Genomic DNA, 20,444 nt, shown 5'->3' on the forward strand with positions numbered 1-20,444 from the left:
CTACGTGCGTGCTTCTAGTTTTCCGAAATATCAGAATTCATAAGTCAAGTATGCAACTGCAAAGTGCAGGGCATCCCCCCCCCCCCCCCCCCCCCCCCCAAAAAAAAAACACAAAGCCAAATTAAACCCTGCGGCTTGTTACGATATATTGAGGTCTTAAGAAAGTCTGTGCAAGAAACTGAACAGCATTCATATATATATATATATATATATATATTTTTTTTTTACCTCTGATCCACCGCAATGTCCAACTGTTCTGAGCGCATTCACAACAGCCGGCATGTAATGTGTAGGGATGTCCCGATCACGTGGTTTCAGACTCGATTGTACGTCATTGACGGAATTTTTGTTGCAATGACGGAAAAATCTGAAGGCCGTCCGTCACTTTGACAGATTACATAAAGGGTGATCTAGTGTAATTATTAGCTGTAATTCCACCCCTTTCCAGTTGGTGGCGAGTCGCTCCAGTGTGGCAACAGAGCACTGGACCCAGAACTAAAACAAAACTGTTACTAATCTTTTGCCTTTTGCTATGCGTTTCATTAAGCACAGGCGCAGTAGTACTAAGAAGCTACAACGATCTACCATGCCACATTAAAGCGCGCCAAAACGGTATTTATTGCTTGAATTTCCTAATGAAATTGAATTTGAAATTTGAGACTTTGTTTCATTGCGATTTATTGGATGGGAGGCGCACTATGTACTTGTTAGTTATCAACTGAAAACAGCATAGACCAAAAGATTGACTGGGATTTAGTGATCAATATTGCTCATTTAAATGAGAATATATTAAAATCGATGTCACTGCGGGGTGTGGTGTTTGAACATGAAAAGTTAAGCAGTCTCATCTGTTCTCTTCAACATATTAAAAATTAAAACGTGAACAAAAATAAATGCAATTAAATGTGTTATATGAAAAGTAAAATTACGGGTAATAATAAATTATGATGGAATTTTTACGACCCTGTCCATCAAAATGACAGGCAATGTAACAGTCTAAGCAACCTCTGGTATACAGTAGTCAACATTCGAAGTGGATCAAAAAAGTTCCTCAAAAGTTGTCCTAAGATAAGAACAGGTATTCTTTTTGGTTTTAGGACAAATTTGATGAAAGGTTTTGATCCACTTCGAATGTTGACTACTGTATATTCTCATTATTTTTTTAACACTAAAGTCCAGAATTTATGTAATTTTTTATCACTTGATTGTTCAAGCTACCTCACAGAAGTGTTCTGTTTGTTAACAGAGTTGTTGAATGCTAAAATAAGGTAAATTAAATAAAAAAGGAACATCCTGGATCTGTTTCTTGGCTCTTTTTTAATGTATTATAGAAGTATCGGATCGGGACTCGGTATCGGCAGATACTCAAAATCAAATGACTCTGAGACAAAAAAAACCTGATCGGGACATCCCTAGTAAGTAGACGCATGCGCGGAAGCGATCCGTCGAGCATATACTTCACTCATTGTTTACACAGAGACATTGTAGGTATGACGGCTACTCAAAATGATAATTACTTGTGTAAAAGATTACGTTTGCTTGTGTGAACTCATCTGGGAGTGCTGACTTTTCACCGACTTCCAACTTTTGAGCCTGATCGACTGAAGTTATGGTTGCTTGCTCTTTTCTCCACACACCAGCTGTTGTGAATGCGCTCAGGAGAGTTGGACATTGAGAACTGTCCTGTATCCAATTTAGACAAGATAGCAGCAGTGATGCAACATGACTCATATTTAGCGTATTCAAGTAAACTAGACAGAGCCTATGATAAGAAGATAAGTATTTTTCAATGTCTTGCTCTGGAGGCAGTGTTTATGCAAACGACTGCGTTTGGGTAATGTCACCTTGCACCTCAAGATCAAAACAAGGGTAACTGAGGGTTATTACAAAAATGCTTTTTTTTATTGATGATGAGGACATTTAAAGCTATGAAACTTGCAGGATGTATTAAGCATACAAAGACCTCTTCTATGTTAAAAGATCAAGGGAAATAAAGGAAACGGTCCGTGCATTTGCATTCATGTCCACCTAAAATGCACGCTGAGGAGAGCAAAGACAGTGATGTTGAAATGACGTTTTATTAAATACTTGCAAATGTTTCAATAGTAACAAATCTATGACGGTTTAACAACATTCAAACAAACACTTGATAGATTTAAATTCATAGTTTTATTAATTGTATGGTCATGCAAAAATCCAGCATCCAATTAAACCTCAGAGTATAAGCATATGTAGTCCCATCATATATGGTTACAATGCAAAGAACTGACAAGAATGGGCAAACATACCAAGCTAAAGCTTTGTTAATCTCTTTTAGTCCATTTCTTTACAAAAGTAGCATGTGATTTTAGCATTGGAAACCATATCTCAGAGCCACATTTCATTTACCTTGAAGATGCAGGTAATATACACATAATTCAATTGTAGGTAACACAGACAGTGAAAATTATTACCAGAAAGTTACACATGCATATTTTCCTTCTGCTGAACTGCATATATGGTTCGGTTGTGGGAGTTTTTTAGTTCAGGAATTATTCACTTCGCATACAAAGGCGTTTGTGTCCATCTAACAGTCATAAGACAAGAACTACAATCTCCTGCATCTGGAAACATTTCTTAACCATTTACTTTTTGATGTATGTTTGACTGACTAAACTGCACTTTTTAAACAAGGACACTCGCGAATCTGAGAGGACACACTATGAGTGATAGAAGTGACCAGTAACACACTGTTATAAGACACACTGCAGCAGGGGGCAACAAAGAGCGCAGTATGAAGGTATGGCAGACATCACAGTGCCAGACGGTTTCATCTGTGGACAAGTGAACTCACTAACAAGATGCCTTTTAGGGTAGGAGTACTCCCTTTCCTCCCTTTTTTAAACACAGAGTTGGGTGCAACGTTAGCCCAACTTTAAAAGGTAAAATGTCACAAGAAATGGCTTAGCACAGAATAAACGGGGGGAACGTTAAACCCCCTAGGCATCACAATTCACACACAGGATCTACATAATTACACGGTCAAGAACGGTGTTCCAATGTCACACAGATAAGCTTTAAAGGGAGCACAATGTGTCCATGTGCTTTAACACACCCAAACCAACATTTTTTTTTTTTTTTTAACTATGTGAGTTTTGTGTACTGAAAGTCTGTGGGTGTACGTGCATCTGGATGAAGACGAATGGCTAAGCGTTCATCCCTCATCAATGATCTGCGTTAGTATTTACAGGTTATACTGGAACAAATAAAATAAAACAACATACCCCAAAACCACAAAATGGACCCCAAAACAGCATGGAACTGCATTCATCAAGTCATTTTCATTCAAATCCCTGCCTACAGATAGTCAGGATATCTTAACAAACCACAATCAAGTCTTTAAATCACATTGCATGATGATGAGACAACGTAAACAGCATCAGAACAAGCGTACAGACACTTATGGAGGGATAATGTGACTTGTAGAGCATGGACCCTTATGGATGGATTTCATAACCTGAAGTTGCAAAGCAGTCCACAAACGTGAACAAAACAGCATAGAGTCTCAAGCTTATGTGCAAAACAGTACAGGCCATTTCATGTTTTCCTTTTTCGACATGCGTATAATCTAAAAAAAATGATATGCACAGCAGCTGGAAGCCTAAAAGGGTGAGTCATGTAACTCTGCGAGGGAGGGCAGGGGCTATGAGTGTGTTGAGTGTAGTGTTTAGCGCCCCCTGGGGACCAGGAGACATACGACAAACTCCAATCGAAGCAAGTGAGAGTTCTGCAACTTCAGGTTCAGAGAGCCGGGAGGTTATGGGTGCAAACGTACAGGAAGGCAAGTAAACCAACCCAATTTGAGTTTAGGCCTCATGTGGAAGTGTGTAAAGAAGATTTACGCAAAACACTACATAGCAACAAGCATCTTGAACCCAAGGAAAAACATTTATACGTACACAAACACACTCAAACACACACCCCACCCTTTTACGCCTCCGGACACCACTCACTGTTTTGTCCTTTCTCTTTATAAATATCTATTTATGCACAACTATAATAAATCATGTCCCACTTTAAAACAATTGTCTTGAAAACACAAAATACTTTCAAATACAGCATCATTCAGGAGATAAAAACCAAGAGATACACAAAAACACGACAGAAAGCCCGAAAAAAATCGTCCCCGACCCCGTTCCTTAATTTGAAAGAAAATAAAAGCAACATTAAAACATCATCTTCTCAACGTCTAGAGTCTACACTTTGGTGCGTCAACGTCTGATACATTTTTTCGTTCCCTCTGATATGCCATGCCGTCACATTCTTTGCGTAAAAAAGAAAAACTAGACAGAACAATGTTTTCTGAAACGAAATAAACTCACACCATTTCCCCTTAAAACGGCGTGTTCTTTTTCGAAGATTCACATTTCTGATTCTAACTTCTGTCTCTACCAGCTGTTAATTACACAAGTGAAGATCTCAGTATTTTACAATATATTATTAATACTTTAAACACCATTTCCAAATGTTGGGCAGCAGACATTATGGGATTATGGGTAAAGACAATACAGCGCCCCGTGTGGGCATTTAGAAGCATGCAGCATCCAGAAGGCAGGGCTGCTGCCGTGGCCGCCCGCCCACATCTAGCTAGAGTTGGACTGAAGTGGTGGCCACTTTTAAATATATTTCTTAGTTGTGTCAATTTTTTCCCTCACGTTTTCAAAACTTCAAGAGGTTCTCTTCTGGCCGGGCTCCAGGCGGCAAGACGTGCACGGAGAAGAAATGCTCCAATCAGCTTTAGTATTCAGGCATGCTGGGGGAGAGAATATACAAAAATACTAAATAATGTTTCACTTCTTGTGACACTAGGGCTGCCCTCTAATAGTCGACTGGTCAATGAGAAGAGGCTTGGTTGACTGAAATTTTTATTAGTCACTTAGTCATAAAAAAAAAAGATCCATAGGAGTTGGCGAAGTCACACAGTCCCACAGTCCGTGGCAGACAGATCGTTAACGGCTTGTCTATATGGTATACAGTACAGTTGAGGTCAAAAGTTTACATCCCCCAGAATCTGCAAAATGTTAATTATTTTACCAAAATAAGAAGGATCATATAAAATGCATGTTAATGTTTCTTTAGTACTGACCTGAATAAGATATTTCACATAAAAGATGTTTACATATAGCCCACAAGGGAAAATAAGTTGAATTTATAAAATGAAAATTTTATCAAGAAAATTATTCTTAATACTGTGTTGTTACCTGAATGATCCACATTTGTGTTTTTTTGTTTAGCGATAGTTGTTGAAGATTCAAACACTTACTGGTGCTCCAGAAGCATGCATTAAGAGACTGGGGGTGAAAACTTTTGAACAAAATGGAAATGTGTACTTTTTTCTTATTTTTTTTACCCCCTGGCTCTTAATGCATAATTTTTCCTTCTGGGGAATCAGTGAGCAATTGAACCTGTAATAGTTGCATATGAGTCCCTCAGTTGTCCTCAGAGTGAAAAGATGGATCTCAAGATCATACAGTCATTATTGGAAAGGGTTCAAATACACAAACATGCTGTAAAATCAAATAATTTTTGGGCCTTGATGGATTTTTCTGAAGAACAGTAGACAGTTTAACTGTTCAGGACAAACAAGGGACTCATACACAACTACCACTAAACAAAAAAACACAGCTGTGGATCATTCAGGGAACAACACAGTGATGTACAACTTTTGAACGGGGTCATTTTTATAAATTCAATTATTTTTTTCTCTTGTGGTGCTGTCGATTGCTCTTAAAATACATTTACATTTTTTATCAGTAATACATTTTTTGAATCTGTAAAGATTCTACGTTTATTTGTGTGCACTCAGAATAACAAAACGTTGCGCTTTTGTAAAGTAATAAAAGCAAGCAGGATGCGCTTTCTGACGTCTCAGTCTCTGTGAACTTGAACGCTGTGTATACTTGCCTTACAGACATGAAAAATATATCTACAGAGAGCGAAATGTCTACTTTCAAATGAACCAATGCAAATGTAAAACAAATATTCTCAGATTATGTAATCCATATGAAACATGCATACAGGCGCATTCACTACTGTGGAGATGACGAGTCAGTGTCGCCGACTTCATCTCCTAAGTTGAAAACAAAGAAAGCACTAGTTTATCATTAAATTATTAAAATATTAATACAGTCTTCTTACTGTTTTTCCCTTACAGATTCATAAATATTACTTCTGCCGATGTGCTGTTGCAAGCTGTATGCGTGCACTTGAGCGCTTATTCTATTTAGGCAATTAAAGGCTCATTGTTATGATGTATATGGTTTATTAATAAACATGGGACTAACAGTCGACTAATGCTTAAAATGTATGACTACTTGTCAACTCGAAGAAATCTTTAGTCGAGGGCAGCCCTAGTTGACATTAAGGCATTTGTCAATCAGTACCTTTGCCCTGTGTGATTCACTGTAGAGGTGCGGCAGGCGCTCCAGAGCAGTGGAAGTGGATGTTGAGCCACTTGGCATCTCGGCGATGCCACACACGCGTCTCCTCCGACTGGCTGCTGCGTGGCCGGCCCTGGCTGTCCATGTACTGCGTCAGCCGGATATAGGCGATGCAGGCTGCGTCCTCTCCAATCAGGTGCACGTGAGGGTTCAGGATGGTTGTATGCACAGGCTTACTGTTCTTACTCAGCACTGGCAGCAGACAAAGACATATTCAGTTATATAAGCCTAACAGGTTAGCTTTAAAGGGATGGTTCACCCAAAAATGAAAATTCTGTCATTAATTACTCACCCTCGTTGTCGTTACAAACCATAAGACCGCCATTCATCTTCGGAGCATAAATTACACTATTTTTGATGAAATCCGAGAGCTTTCTGACCCTGCATGGACAGCAACGGTACTACCACGTTTAAGGAGAAAGTATTCTTTAAAGCTTCGTAAAATTAAGGTTGAACCACAGATGATGCATGTACTATTTTATCAATGTCCTTACTACCTTTCTAAACTTTGAGTGTGTCAGTTGTGCTGCTGTCTATGCAGGGTCAGAAAGCCCTTGGATTTTATCAAAAATATCTTAATTTGTGTTCCAAAGATGAACAAAGGTCTTACGGGTTTGGAACGACATGAGGGTAAGTAATTAATGACAGAATTTTCATTTTTGATAAACTATCCCTTTAATAATAGCCTTTAACTCAGGAATGTCCAACTCTTTTCCTGGAGGACTAAACACTACCTAAACACACTTATTGCTTAGTTGCTTATCCATGGTCTTCAAACTAGGGATGCACCGATCATGATTTTTCATGGCCGATTCCGATACCGATTTTTTACAAGCAAGCTGCCCGATTCCGATACCGATTTCCGATTTTTTTTTTTTTCAAAAACAAGAGGTTATGCAAGTAAACAAGTTTATGTAGTATTTAACTGGCCAAACTGGCTTTGGCTATTGAAACAATAGCATCTGACATCTGAAATTAAATTAAAATTTTTTTTTTTATTAAATACAGTTTAATAAGTAAAACATGTGCTTTTAGTAAAGTAAAACAGTAAGCCAACAGGCATTTTAATGTAAAATAATAATAATAATCATTCTTAACAGAACAGACTTTTTTTTTTTTGGCTTTTCAAAAGTAGATGCTTGCTTTTTTTTTTTTTTTTTTTTTACAAAAAGAAGCATCTCAGCTTTGTCACAAGTGAGTCTGTTTCTTTTTTCATCTATCACGTAAGAAGCTGAGCTGAACAAACGTTCGCTGTCCGCCCGTACACACTTCCGGAAAAAAACCGGCCGGGATAAAAACGAAAACCGGATCGCGCGTTAGATGCAAAAACCGGCCGGTTTCAATTTATGGCCGGTCAACCGGTGCATCCCTACTTCAAACTCACTAGAAACTTGCAGGCGAGTGTGTTGGAGCTGGTTGAAGCTAAACTCTGTAGGACGTTGGCCCTCCAGGAGCAGGATTGGACACCCTTACTTTAATGCAACTGAATTTGCTGCTTACAATCATATAGAACATGAAAGCATGTTTAAATAGGTACAAGAACATACACTACTTTACTGGACTATAGTACTGTAAAAATCATGGGGCTTACAATTTTCAAAGTAGAACTTATGGAAGTCCATTCCCTCAACCAGGTTTCCAAGTGCCTCGGGCTCAAAAGAGGTCAGGCCAGGGTCACAGATCCTCCTGAAACAGTAAGAGATGATCACTATTCAGTTTCAACTCAAAACCCCCCAAACATCTAGAATGTTTATTTTACCTATTGACATACTTAATCTTGCTTAAAATGCACAGATTATCTCAAAAGTGATTTGTATGCCAAAGAAAATTTTAACAGGCTGTTTATTTCAACTAAATATTTCATGAAATGTTTCATGCATAAGCAAACATTTTTAGATATTATACCCACCAAAAATGCAGATAAAACAAAATCTATAATCTATGATGATTACCAGCAATTTTACTTCATAATTGGAAATAAGTGATTTGTACCTGTTACTAAAAGGGATTGTTCACCCAAAAACAAAAATTCTGTCATTAATTACTTATGTTTATCTTCGGAACACAAATTAAGATATTTTTGATTATCTGCAGAGACAGCAATGCAAATTGTTTAAGGCCCAGAAAGGTAGTAAGAACATCATTAAACTGAGGTTCAACACCTGGTTCAACTAATGTTATGAAGCTACAAGAATAATCTTTGTGTGAAATTTTTTTTAAAAAATCTTTATTCAACAATTTCTTCTCTTCGAGGCATGTTTACAAGAGTACCATGACACATTCTGACGTAGAACACAAATCTAGCTTAGTTCTGTATATTCTGGTTTGTCTGTCTATTCTAGTTTAAATAAGTAAGGCTGGGCAAAAACTGCAAGTCATCCTCTCTATCAAAATCTTCAGATATGTTTATAATTTCTGTTTTATGTACAGTGTGCGTCGAAGACTGACACGGAAGAGTAGAAATAAGTCGTAAGTTAATAATATCTTTATTTTTGTTTTGTTTTTTTGTGCAGTTTTTAACAGAACAAAACATATTATACAAAATTGGATTCTACTTTTAGATTTACTCTTCTATTCATGCATTTTCACATTAAAGATTGTGTATACTGCACAATATTCAGTTTTGTAGTAAGCTAGTATTCTGTGCCAAACATTTACAGTACTACATTATACATCTAGAAGAAAAGTACAAATATAGTAAGTTTTGCACACAAATACAGAAGTCAACATTTAAAGTGGATCAAAATCTTTTATCAAAGTTGTTCTAAAACCAATACCGGTTATTTACTTAGGACAACTTTGATGAACTTTTTTGATCCACTTCAAATGTTGACCACTGTAGTATTCTTGTAGCTTCATAACATTATGGCTAAACCACTGAAGTCACATGGACTATTTCAATGTTGTCCTCACTACTTTTCTGGACCTTGAATGTGTCAGTTGTGTTTTTGTTCGGTTTGGTCAGAAAGCTCTCAGATTTCATTAAAAATATCTTAATTTGTCTTATGGGTTTGGAACGACATGAGGGAGAATAATTAATAACAGAAGTAAATTTTTTTGGATGAACTTTAATGCAAGATATTTTACTCGCTACATACGCTTTATTAATTTTAATAGATTTTGTTGGCTATTATTTCTGTACTTTTGGTAGAAAAATATTCCAGAAAATTATGAAACCATCACTTATGCATGTTGTACCTCAGAAAGCATGATTTTAGTTCAATTTATGTACCAACAAAAATGATTAAAAAAAAAAGCACAGTGAAAACAAATCTGTTTAATCAATGGTATAGTAGGTGAAAACAGCATATAAAACAGTACTTACGTGTAAGCTTCAAAATCTCCATTGTTGATGGCCTCAATCAGCTGCTCCGTGATTTTAATGATCTCCTGCTTTCGTGCTGGTGTTTAGAGAAATAAGAGGAACAATCAAGTTTTATCCACAACCATTATTTAAAAATCGCAAACCAACTTTTTGTTCCTAACTATCTGCTCTAGAAATCTCACATTCAGCTCAGCATACTTTTTTCCTATGCACCCTGATTTTAGCACAAGCTGGGGTCTTGAAAGACTTATATTCAATGGTTATAAAATGCTTCTGTTCAGTAACCACAAGTCAACCGTTATGTACAAACATTTAACACCCATAATCCCTTCAGATGGACATGTTTTGCTAGAGGACTGTTACTGCAGGGACTTTGGTAAAGCCAGAGGGATTGCCAGGACTTGCATTTAGAAAACAAAAAAACTTATATCCGACTCTAAATCAACAGTCTAAGACTTACACTGCTGCCTGTGCACGCTGCTGCCCCCTGGAGTTGTGGAGGCTGGAGCAGGTACAGCAGGCTCTAAATCAGGACAGGAGCTCTGACCTGAACTGCTCCAAGCAACATTCTTAACATCATGTGGTGGATCGGCTGCAAGACAACGGCACAAATAAACAAAGCTGCAACTAAGCACAAAGAAATGCTAGGCCACAGCAAAACAAAAGTATGAGAAACTAAATAAATACTACAGAGACACATGCCTTCAGAACAGTATACTACCTTACTATGGCTTCGGTATATACAGTCAAACCAAAATGTATTCAGACTCCTTCAACATTTCTAATATTATCACAGTTTATTCGTTATGGTTTTGACAAATTCAGCTTGGTAATGTTAGATAACTTTGATTGAAAGATATATAATGGCTTACAATCAACCAAATTCAACTGTTAGTGTGACAATATTTACACAATTATCAATACTTTGTTAACCAATTACCAAGTGATGCTTAATTTTGTTTAGTCTGTGGTTTCAAAAGTTTGCATTAGCAATTAATGGGGAGTGGGGGGGGGGGGTAGTTGGAGAAGGAGCCTATTTCCAAAAAAAGTGTTCCTTTAAAGGCCGAAGCAGGCGGAGTATTATCAGAAATGAGTTCCCAGCTAGTTTAGCATTTGCACATGTGCTGCATGATATTACTGCTCCTGCTTCGGCCATATTACGGCAGCAAACTTCCTTGACTATTACGCCGGAATGGGAGAGTAGTTCCTAATCTTATCAGCCTAGAAAATTTAAGCTTTGCATTTCCACCGGTCTTAGTACACGATATAACTACAGAAGAGTCAAGTTTTAAATAGGAGAAATATCGAAACTCGTTGGTCATTTTTGAACGCGATGCTATTGGTCTAATAGGATTCAATGATCTATGCTAAGCTATGCTAAAAGTGATATCGCCAGAACAGGAGAATGGCTGAATGGATTTCAAAATGGTAAAACTCAACTTATTAACTCGGGGGGAGTTGGAAAATGAGCCTATTTCCAAAAAAAGTGGAGTGTTCCTTTAAGCAAAACGTGGTCAGGTCAAAGTGTCTGAATAATTTTTGATCCCAAATTTTTATCAGCTTCACTGGTAGTTCGAGGTATGAAGAATTTTTGGATATAATATGTCTTAGTTCACTTTATTTTGCTATCTTCAATTACATTAATGAACTAGTGTGCTGCACCCACTAGTAAAATTATATCTGGTGTCTGAATAATTTTTGGTTTGACTGTAGTATGTATACGGTGCACAAAATGAAAATTTTCTGTATCATGAAGTATCTGAAAAACCTATTACATTTAACAAAACAGAAAATAATATACAAAATATGATTATTTCTACTTTAGATTTACTTTTCTATTTGTACATTAAAAATCAGTGTATACTACACAATATTCAGTTAGTAGTAAGCTAGTATTCTGTTCCAAACATTCACAATCACTAATTTATACAGATCAGTGGTTCTTAACCAGGGGATCAGGCCCCACTTGGGGCCCTTGGGGGGTATGACTTAAAAGTATTTAAATACTAAATACTCAAATTGAAATACTAAATAATAAACACACAAAAACAAAATGTAAACCACCCTATGATATGATATCCTACAATATGTTGGACAACAGGGGGCCTTTGAGTCAAAAAGGCTGAGAACCACTGACCAAGATCATATCGTATGCTACATAAAATATCAAGATACTGCAAACGATGCTTAAACCACTGCACTGCTACTCACTGCATGTCACAGAAAACACTGCAGAAATAAATTCAGTAATTAGATGATTACAGCATTTGATTAATGAACAGAAAACACACACTGGCAGAACTGATAAATATGTATGAAAGCTATCTAGAGGATTACACTAGCAATACTGCAACATGCTGAAGCAGAGAGCTGGCAGTGTTTGTTTTAACAGTCCAGCAGATGGTGGCAGATCTCATGGGTTTTTTAAAACAGAAACCTGCAGCAGTCTGGTTCAGTGGTTTGAGCAGTCGCTGAACTCATCATGCAGCCAAGACAGACAGAGATGCGAAAACGATACAGCCTGTGTTATGACAGTGGCAGTAATCTATATACAACAGCAGCATTAAGTGGTAGGGGTTAATGAAGTACACAAGAGGAGTAATAGCAACACTGAGTAGATCTATGCACAGTATGTGCATGTGTTGAGAGATGTCTGTCGTGTACGGTCCCAGCACGGGCCCTCTGCTCATCTGTCACACTCAAAGTATTCAGTGTCACACAGATAAATAAATGAAAAGGTCACTCTGGCTGAGAAGGTCAGTGCAATTCTTTCCATGTCAGAGGTGAGAATGTACACAAGTAAAGGGCAAAATGGTAGACTGCGAGTGACTCAAAATTAGGTGACAATCTGTCCTTGATTGCGCTGATAAGTCTACAATGTGGATTACAGCAGATCATGACTGCATCACAGACACAGATGAATACTTTAAATACAGTATTCATTACACTCATATTCTTTTATGCATCACATTTGAACAGCAAAACTGCTGCATGTGTGTTTGATTGGACAGTTCATAAAGGCAGAGCAACGTAATGTCACCAAACCATAAAATGATGGTATTTAACCATGTAGAATTCCAGTGAGTCCATCTCAGACAGATTTATTTTGTAGCATATTAATGACAAGGTTAGAAAGGTGAGATACTCTATAGCAGTGGGAACGGAGAATATGTGAGGTAGAGATCAGATGAGTCCAATAGGGAGTTGTAGAAACAGCTGATAAGGTCACTGCGGTAGCAGTTGACTTACTGGGTGGTGGGCAGGGCGGAGAGGCCTCAGGCTGAGGAGCTGGCTCCTCGGAGGCACTGCACTGGCTCACCACTGCACTGTCATTGCTAGCCCCGCCCACCGATACTGACAGACAATTAGGGGGAAAAATGTGACATTTGTTGTGGTAAGTTAAACCACAAGTCATTTTTCAGCTAGGCTTTTTTGTGCTACAGTATATTTATATATGAAATGATGACAATTTGCATGATAATGTCAAAAAATATCAACTGCATACACAAGAGTACACAAAAAACACATGCTAAAATATAATGTGCATGCAACTTAAGAGCAAAAAGCAATTAGTATAAAGGGTAATGTTACGCAAAAAAATTCATTCAAGATAAGCAATATTTTTTCTAAACCCTGAAGCCTCCAATACCTCTATACAAGGACATGTTATACAACGGTTTGTATTTACATGGAGTTTTAGAAAAGCTGAAAGACTTCTCCGTCTGGGACATATTTTCACCCTGGTATAGAATGTGAGATCTTTGGGCCTCTCTGCTATGACGCAAGTGGATAGTTTGTAAGGTTTAACCCTCAGAGACCCACTCTTGGAAGAACTGCAACAGTTATTTCTAGCAGTTAAAACACTAGATGAAACTAGGTAAAACAGGTTAACTTTATTACCTTGAAACTCAATGTTGAAAACTGTCAAATGTTTTCCTCAAATTCATACAAAATCAAAAAATGGATGAAAACACACGATGACAAATTTTATGCAGTTTGTGCTATAAATCAAATATTTTCTGCTTATTTATTTGGTCAGAAATACAGTGAAAAGAGTAATGTTGTGAAATATTATTACAATTTAAAATAACTGCTTTATATTTTAATATATTTTGAAACTTAATATACAGTTCCTTGCGAACGTATTCATACCCCTTCATTTTATTTGCATTATGTTAAACTGCTTTAAATGACTTTTTTCCAAATCAACCTACACTCCATACACCATAATGACAAAGCACAATACAGGTTTGTAACAACAAAAAACTGAAATGATTCCATTGCAAAAGTATTCATACCCTTTTCTGGGACACTTGAAATTTAGCTCAGGAGCATTCATTTCAATTGTAGATGTTACTGCACTTCGAGTGGAGTTAACTTGTAGCAAATTCATTTTAATGGGTATGATTTGGAAAGGCACACATCTCTCAATAAAAGGTCTACCAGCTGAAGATGCATATTAGAGCAAAAACCAAACCCTGAGGTCAAAAGAACTGCCCCAAGAGCTCAGAGAAAGGATTGTGTAAATGCACAGATCTGGGAAAGTATTCTGAAAAAATTCTGCTGCATTAAAGTTCACAGAAGCATGTAGTCTCCATTATCCATAATGGGAGAAGTTTGGAACAACTAGGACTCTTCCTTGAGCTGACCTCCTGGCCGAACTGAGCAAATGAAGGAGAAGGGCCATGGTTAGACTAGTGACAAAGAAGCAGATGGTCTCTCTAGTTGAGCTCCATGATCATATTTGTAGATGGGAGAAACTTACAGAAGGACAAACATCACTGTAACACTCCTACAATCCGGTCTTTATGGCGGTGTAGTAAGACTCAATTATATCCTCAGTGAAGACACATGAACACACTTGGAATTTGCAACAAAGCACCTAAAGAACTCTCAGATTGTGAGAAACAAGATTCTCTGGTCTGATGAACTTAAAATCCAAGCATGTGTGGAGGAAAGCAGGCACTGCTCATTACCTGCACAGTAGCATCCCAACAGTAAAGTGTGGTGGTAGCAGCCTCTTGCTGTGGGGCTGTTTTTTTACCGGCAAGGACTAAATGAATCGTCAGAGTAGAAGGAAAGCAAAATACAAAGATATCCTTAATGAAAACCCAGTCCAGAGCAAAAAACCTCAGATTGGGCAAAAGGCTCACCTTCCAACAGGACAATGACCCTAAGCACACAGCAAGAGTGGCGTAATGCCCTTGAGTGGCCCAGCCACAGCCTGGGCTTGAACCCAAACAAATATTTCTGAAGAAGCCTGAAAATGTCTGCCAGCTGCCATTCAAGCTGACAGAGTTTGAGAGGTGAAGAGTTGAGGCGAAGAATGGCATTTAATTGCTAAATGCAGATGTGCAAAACTTGTTGCATCATACCCAAAAAGGCTAAAAAGTCATTTCAAGCAGTTTAACATAAAGCTGCAACATAACATGAAAAAAAATGAAGGGGTGTGAATACTTTCGCAAGGCACTATATTTCTTTAATGGTAAAGCTGAATTTTCAGCAGCCATTACTCCAGTCTTTAGTCACATGATCCTTCAGAAATCATTCTAATATGATGATTTGCTGCTCAGAAACATTTCTTATTATTATCAATGTTGAAACCAGTTAATGTGTACTACTTTTGTGAAGAAAATAGTACACATTTTTCACTTTTAATCAAATGAATGCATCTTTGCTTATAAAATCATTTCTTTAAAAAAAGCTTTGGTCTCTGAGGGTTAGCTCTCAGTATGCTGCCTGACCATCAAACTTAGATTAGTGTTAAGTAATGAATGATCCTAAAGCTCTACTGACCCATTAAACCTGCTTGTGTTTCCCAGATTGAATATATGTGATTAAAGTAAGCGTTAAAGTAAACGTTTTATTATCTAACAGCCCTCAAAAGGCAATATACAAGCTCAGAATAACTTAGAATTCAACAAAAAAGACTAATCTGATGATGAATGGTGCCAGGGTTGTGTATAATTGAGTTATGTAATATTGCTGTGCTGTAATGAACCACCATGTGAGCGTGTTAGACAACACACCGAGATGAGATTCGAAGCCTCTGTGATTTCCAGAAGGGCTATTTGCTGTCTCTAAAGGTCAGTGCTGTAAAACGAATATTCCCTCAGATATTGTGGACATTCATTATACGAACACAAAACTTTGTGTTACATCAGTGTCATGGAAACTCTGGCATTCACAGCACGGCTCCTTTTCATAGCAAAGCTTGTGCTGATTCATGATAGCAATCAGTCAGTCTGACCCTGTTTTGGTGCCTTATACTAGACTATAGCCGCTGCTGTAGTGACCAGCAATGTATCTACAGCTGACGAGCTGGTTGTCAGCGCACACGCAAAGCAATTATCATGCCATGAAGGTCCTTTCACCGCACAGGAATAATTCTCACTGTCAATCACTGTATAATATTTATTTCCTCTGGCCCTCATTACCACTATTTCTCTTTAAGAGTTGGGAAAGTGTACAACCCCCAACCCCATTTACACCTGGTAATAAAGTCTGTCCAAAGCATTTCATGATCCTTTCACTCCAATCACATTCAGACGTAGTCAAAAAACATTGAATTTGTAGTACAATCACCATGTTAATACATAAAATACAAGTTTTTATTCACAAATAAACAATGATCAACACACATACATAGAGCTTATCAAATAAGGTAAACAGAAACGTCTGGGCATCCATTTACCATATTTGATGTGCCTTGATCAATGTTTATGTGAATAAAAGCCTAAATTAAATCTGTTCATCATACAAAGTATTTGTGGTGTAATGGGCTTTCACTGGAGAGACAGAAATCTATCTGGTTTCTTTAATAGTATATTCTTTTTTGTTTCTGAGATAAATTAAAATCTTATGGGTATAATCTACCTCCAGAATGAAAATTTCCTGTTAATTTACTCACGCCCCATGTCATCTAAGATGTTAATGTCTTTCTTTCTTCAGTCGCATAGAAATTAAGGTTTTTGTGGAAAACATTTCAGGATTTCTCTCCATATAATGGACTTCTATGGTGAGCGCAAGTTTGAACTTCCAAAATGCAGTTTAAATGCAGCTTCAAAGGGCTCTAAACGATCCTAGCTGAGGAAGAACTGTCATATCTAGCGAAACGATTGGTTATTATTATTATTTTTTTTACAATTTATATACTTTTTAACCTTTTAACATGAAAAGTTAGGGTATGTTAAAAAAAAAACTCCTACCTCATTTTCTCCTCCAACTTCAAAATCGCCCTACATCGCTGCAAAAGTACCGACCCAGTGTTTACAAAGTGAACATGCAAAGAAAATAAAACGCTCTTTACAAAAAAGGTAACACAACAATGTAGGATGATTTTGAGGTTGGAAAAGAAAATGCATTTATAGGGGAAGTTCACTTTCAGAATGAAAATTTCAAATGAAGGTCTAAATTCCATGATCCCAGCTGAGAAATAAGGGTCTTATCTAGCAAAATGTTCTAAGAAAAATACAAATGTATATATATTTTAACCACAAATGCTCGTCTTGCACTAGCTTGACCTCACACATTACGTAATTATGTATGCGCATGACGTAGGCGGAAGTATCGACCCAGTGTTTACAAAAGCAATTGTGCACAGAAAGTCAAACGCCCTTTACCAAAAAAGGTAAAACAATGATGTTGGACAATTTTGAAGTTGTAGGAGAAAATGAGTTTTTCGCCCCACTCCCTACCTTTTTTAACCCAAGTACACAGACGAAGAGCTTACCACGCGTGCACTGCAAAAAATGCTTTTCTTACTTAGATTTTCAGCCAAAATATCTAGAAAATTCTTAAATCAAGAATGATTTTCTAGACGGGTAAAAATTAATTCCAGTCAAAATTAAGTGAGTTTTTGCTTAGAACAAGCCAAATAATATGCCAATGGGTTAAGAAAAAAAAAAACTTAATTCAAACAGAAAACATGACAAAAAATCTAAGTAAGAAAAGCATTTCTTGCAGTGTGACTGTTGCAATGTAATTGCACAATGCATGAACACGATTTTTTTTTGTCTTGTTTCCAGACAAAATATCTACAAATTCTTAAATCAAGGATTTTCTAGACCAGTAAAATTATTTTCTTGTTTTCAGACAAAAACAAGTCAAAATTAAGTGAGTTTTTGCTTAGAACAAGGAAAATAATATGCCAATGAGGTAAGCAAAAAAAATCTTATTTCAAACAGAAAACAAGATTATTTTTCTTACCCCATTGGCAGATTATTTTGGTTGTTTCAAGCAAAAACGCACTTAATTTTGAGTAGTTTTTGTGGTTAAAAAGTATCTAATTTTTTATTTTTTAAGAAAATTTCCAATTGTTTAGCTAGATAAGACCCAATTTGTCTAATGAGGTAAGAGTTTTTCAACATACCCTAACTGTTCACGTTAGAGGTTGGTTTTAGAAAATAACCAATAATTTTGCTAGATAGAACGCTTCTTCGTCAGCAGGGATCACCCTTTGAAGCTGCATTGAAACTGCATTTTAGAAGTTTAAACTTGCGGGCACCATAGAAGTCTACTATATGGAGAGAAATCCTGAAACGTTTTCCTCAAAAACCTTAATTTCTTTGGGACTGAAGAAAGAAAGACATTAACATCTTGGATGACATGGGGGTGACCCTATACTTGTCTGGGATCGTGTAGAGCCCTTTAAAGATGTGTTGAAACTGCAAATTGGACCTTCAACCCATCGATTCCCATTGAAGTCCACTATGTGGAGAAAAATCCTGGAATGTTTTCATCAAAAAACGTAATTTCTTTTCGACTGAAGAAAGAAAGACATGAACATCTTGGATGACATTTCGGTAAACTATCCCTTTAAGTAGGCCTACTTTTGAATAAATGTGAGGATGTTTTCTACAATTATCCCATGAATAAACTGAAGTTATTCTATCTGCTTCCATTACCCAAATCAAATCAACATTTGTTGTGACCATTTTTAAAACAGCACCAAATCTCTTAGCTATACTTTCAGTTTTAAACAGTTTGCAGACAGGTTGTTCCAAACACTTTGGAAAAACTGGAAAAGCTCAAAGGATTTAGACAGTCTTAGTTGGTTATGTCTTTTCATGTAATCCCAGAAGGACTCAAAAATGCAGAGCTCATATGCCTGTTTGGATGATACCATCTGATGTCGGACTACTTGGTCAAATAAAAATCTCAGTGGATAATTACAGTTTACAAAAGGAATGTTTGGAATCTAACACTGATATTACCACTCTTGAAAGCAATGTTTTGGTGGTTTTTGCAAAGAACTGTTTTAGCCAAAGGACAGATCTAAATATCAGGTGTAAACAGGGCCTTTAATACATTAACTAATGTCCTATTTTATTCATATTTCCACCAATACACACATATCCCATTCTGTAGATCCCAGAGAACAAGAGAAAGACATGCAGAGAACATGAGGAGTTGATAGAGTACCTTTCCTACCTTTCATGTCCTCCTCTTCTGTGGTGTTACAGCTCTCTGTAGACCCCTGTGACGAGAGAGAGAGACAATGCGCAAGATGGAGGGATGATTGTATGATGGTGAGAAGACAGGAATAGAAGTATAGAAATGCAGGTTTGCATACAGGGTCTATAAACCATGTGGAACAATATACAGTGCACACTCTGTAAATCAGCAAATACACACACATGAAGAATCACCCGCAAGCACAGTTACACCCCAGCACACCCTCACACACAAACAGTGCTCTCACAGGAACACACCAAGCCCTGCACAAACCAGCCAAACCAGCATGAGGGCAAGCCCCCGTCATTTGAGTGATATTCGTGAAGGTTTAGGGTTGTGGTTTTAGGAAGTGGCTCAAATGATTGGTGTTCGATACAGAGCTAAAAGAGGTGGCTTACCTTGATGCCATCGGCTGGATTGTGCACGACAGTGGTCTGTGGTTCCTGGGGGAGGCAGGAGAGAGTTTACCATGCAGGGCTGAGGGAAAAGGGTGTAGGGACCCTAACTCCACAACTAGCATGATGAGACTGAACTACTGTCATGATTGTCAGCAGCCAGAATGTACATCAAACACTGACACTGGAGAATTCTGCACTTGAGCTCCTTATATAGCTATACTATGTATAGAGTGGCCCCAAAATGTATTTTGACACTTAGTTTACACTGTAAAAAATGTATGAATTTTACTGCATTAAAATAAACTATATAATGCATGATACAATATACAATAAATGACATTTGGTATAATTTTTGTTTTTATTTACAAGCAAACAAATGAAAATAAACAAAATAAACAAACAAGTAAATAAACAAAATCAGCTATATTTCTTTAAAATAAATGCTACTTGGTTTTGCTAACCAATAATAATAATAATAAAATAAATAAAAAAAGATAAGAAATTAATGAATAAATTAATGAATGAGTTATTTTTCTTTCAAATAAAATGCCATTTGGTTTGGTGGTTTGTTATATTATAATTAATGAATAAAAGTAAAATATTAATTCATTCAATTCATGTATTTATTTGGTTGTTTGTTGTTTGATTGTTTATTAATAATAAATATGGATTGTGCCATATTTCTTTAAAAAAAAATGTATGTATATATGTGTGTGTGTGTGTGTGTGGTGTGTGTGTGTGTTTATTTATTTATTTATTTATTTATTTCTGGTTATTAAACATTAG

The 20,444-nt window shown here is 36.9% G+C and overlaps 1 protein-coding gene across 32 annotated transcripts in view; it reads right to left on the minus strand.

Moving 5' to 3' along the window:
- Positions 1-2,150: 2,150 nt before the first annotated feature.
- camk2g2 (calcium/calmodulin-dependent protein kinase (CaM kinase) II gamma 2) overlaps positions 2,151-20,444 on the minus strand; it is an 87,850-nt gene continuing 69,556 nt past the window's right edge. For 6 of the 32 annotated variants that reach the window (XM_073834035.1, XM_073834029.1, XM_073834034.1 and 3 more), the window contains 7 exons: positions 19,228-19,282; positions 13,054-13,158; positions 10,265-10,396; positions 9,805-9,880; positions 8,071-8,165; positions 6,423-6,671; positions 2,151-4,792 (listed from right to left, as the gene is read on the minus strand). In XM_073834035.1, the coding sequence (XP_073690136.1) occupies positions 6,439-6,671; positions 8,071-8,165; positions 9,805-9,880; positions 10,265-10,396; positions 13,054-13,158; positions 19,228-19,282 (696 nt within the window). In that variant the 3' untranslated portion in view covers positions 2,151-4,792; positions 6,423-6,438. Of the gene's footprint in view, positions 4,793-6,422; positions 6,672-8,070; positions 8,166-9,804; positions 9,881-10,264; positions 10,397-13,053; positions 13,159-19,227; positions 19,283-19,658; positions 19,704-20,444 lie in introns of all 32 variants that reach the window. The other 26 variants (XM_073834040.1, XM_073834053.1, XM_073834046.1 and 23 more) reach the window with 9 other exon arrangements.

Source organism: Garra rufa, chromosome 2 (assembly GCF_049309525.1).
Source record: "Garra rufa chromosome 2, GarRuf1.0, whole genome shotgun sequence".
NCBI classification, from domain to species: Eukaryota; Metazoa; Chordata; class Actinopteri; order Cypriniformes; family Cyprinidae; genus Garra; species Garra rufa.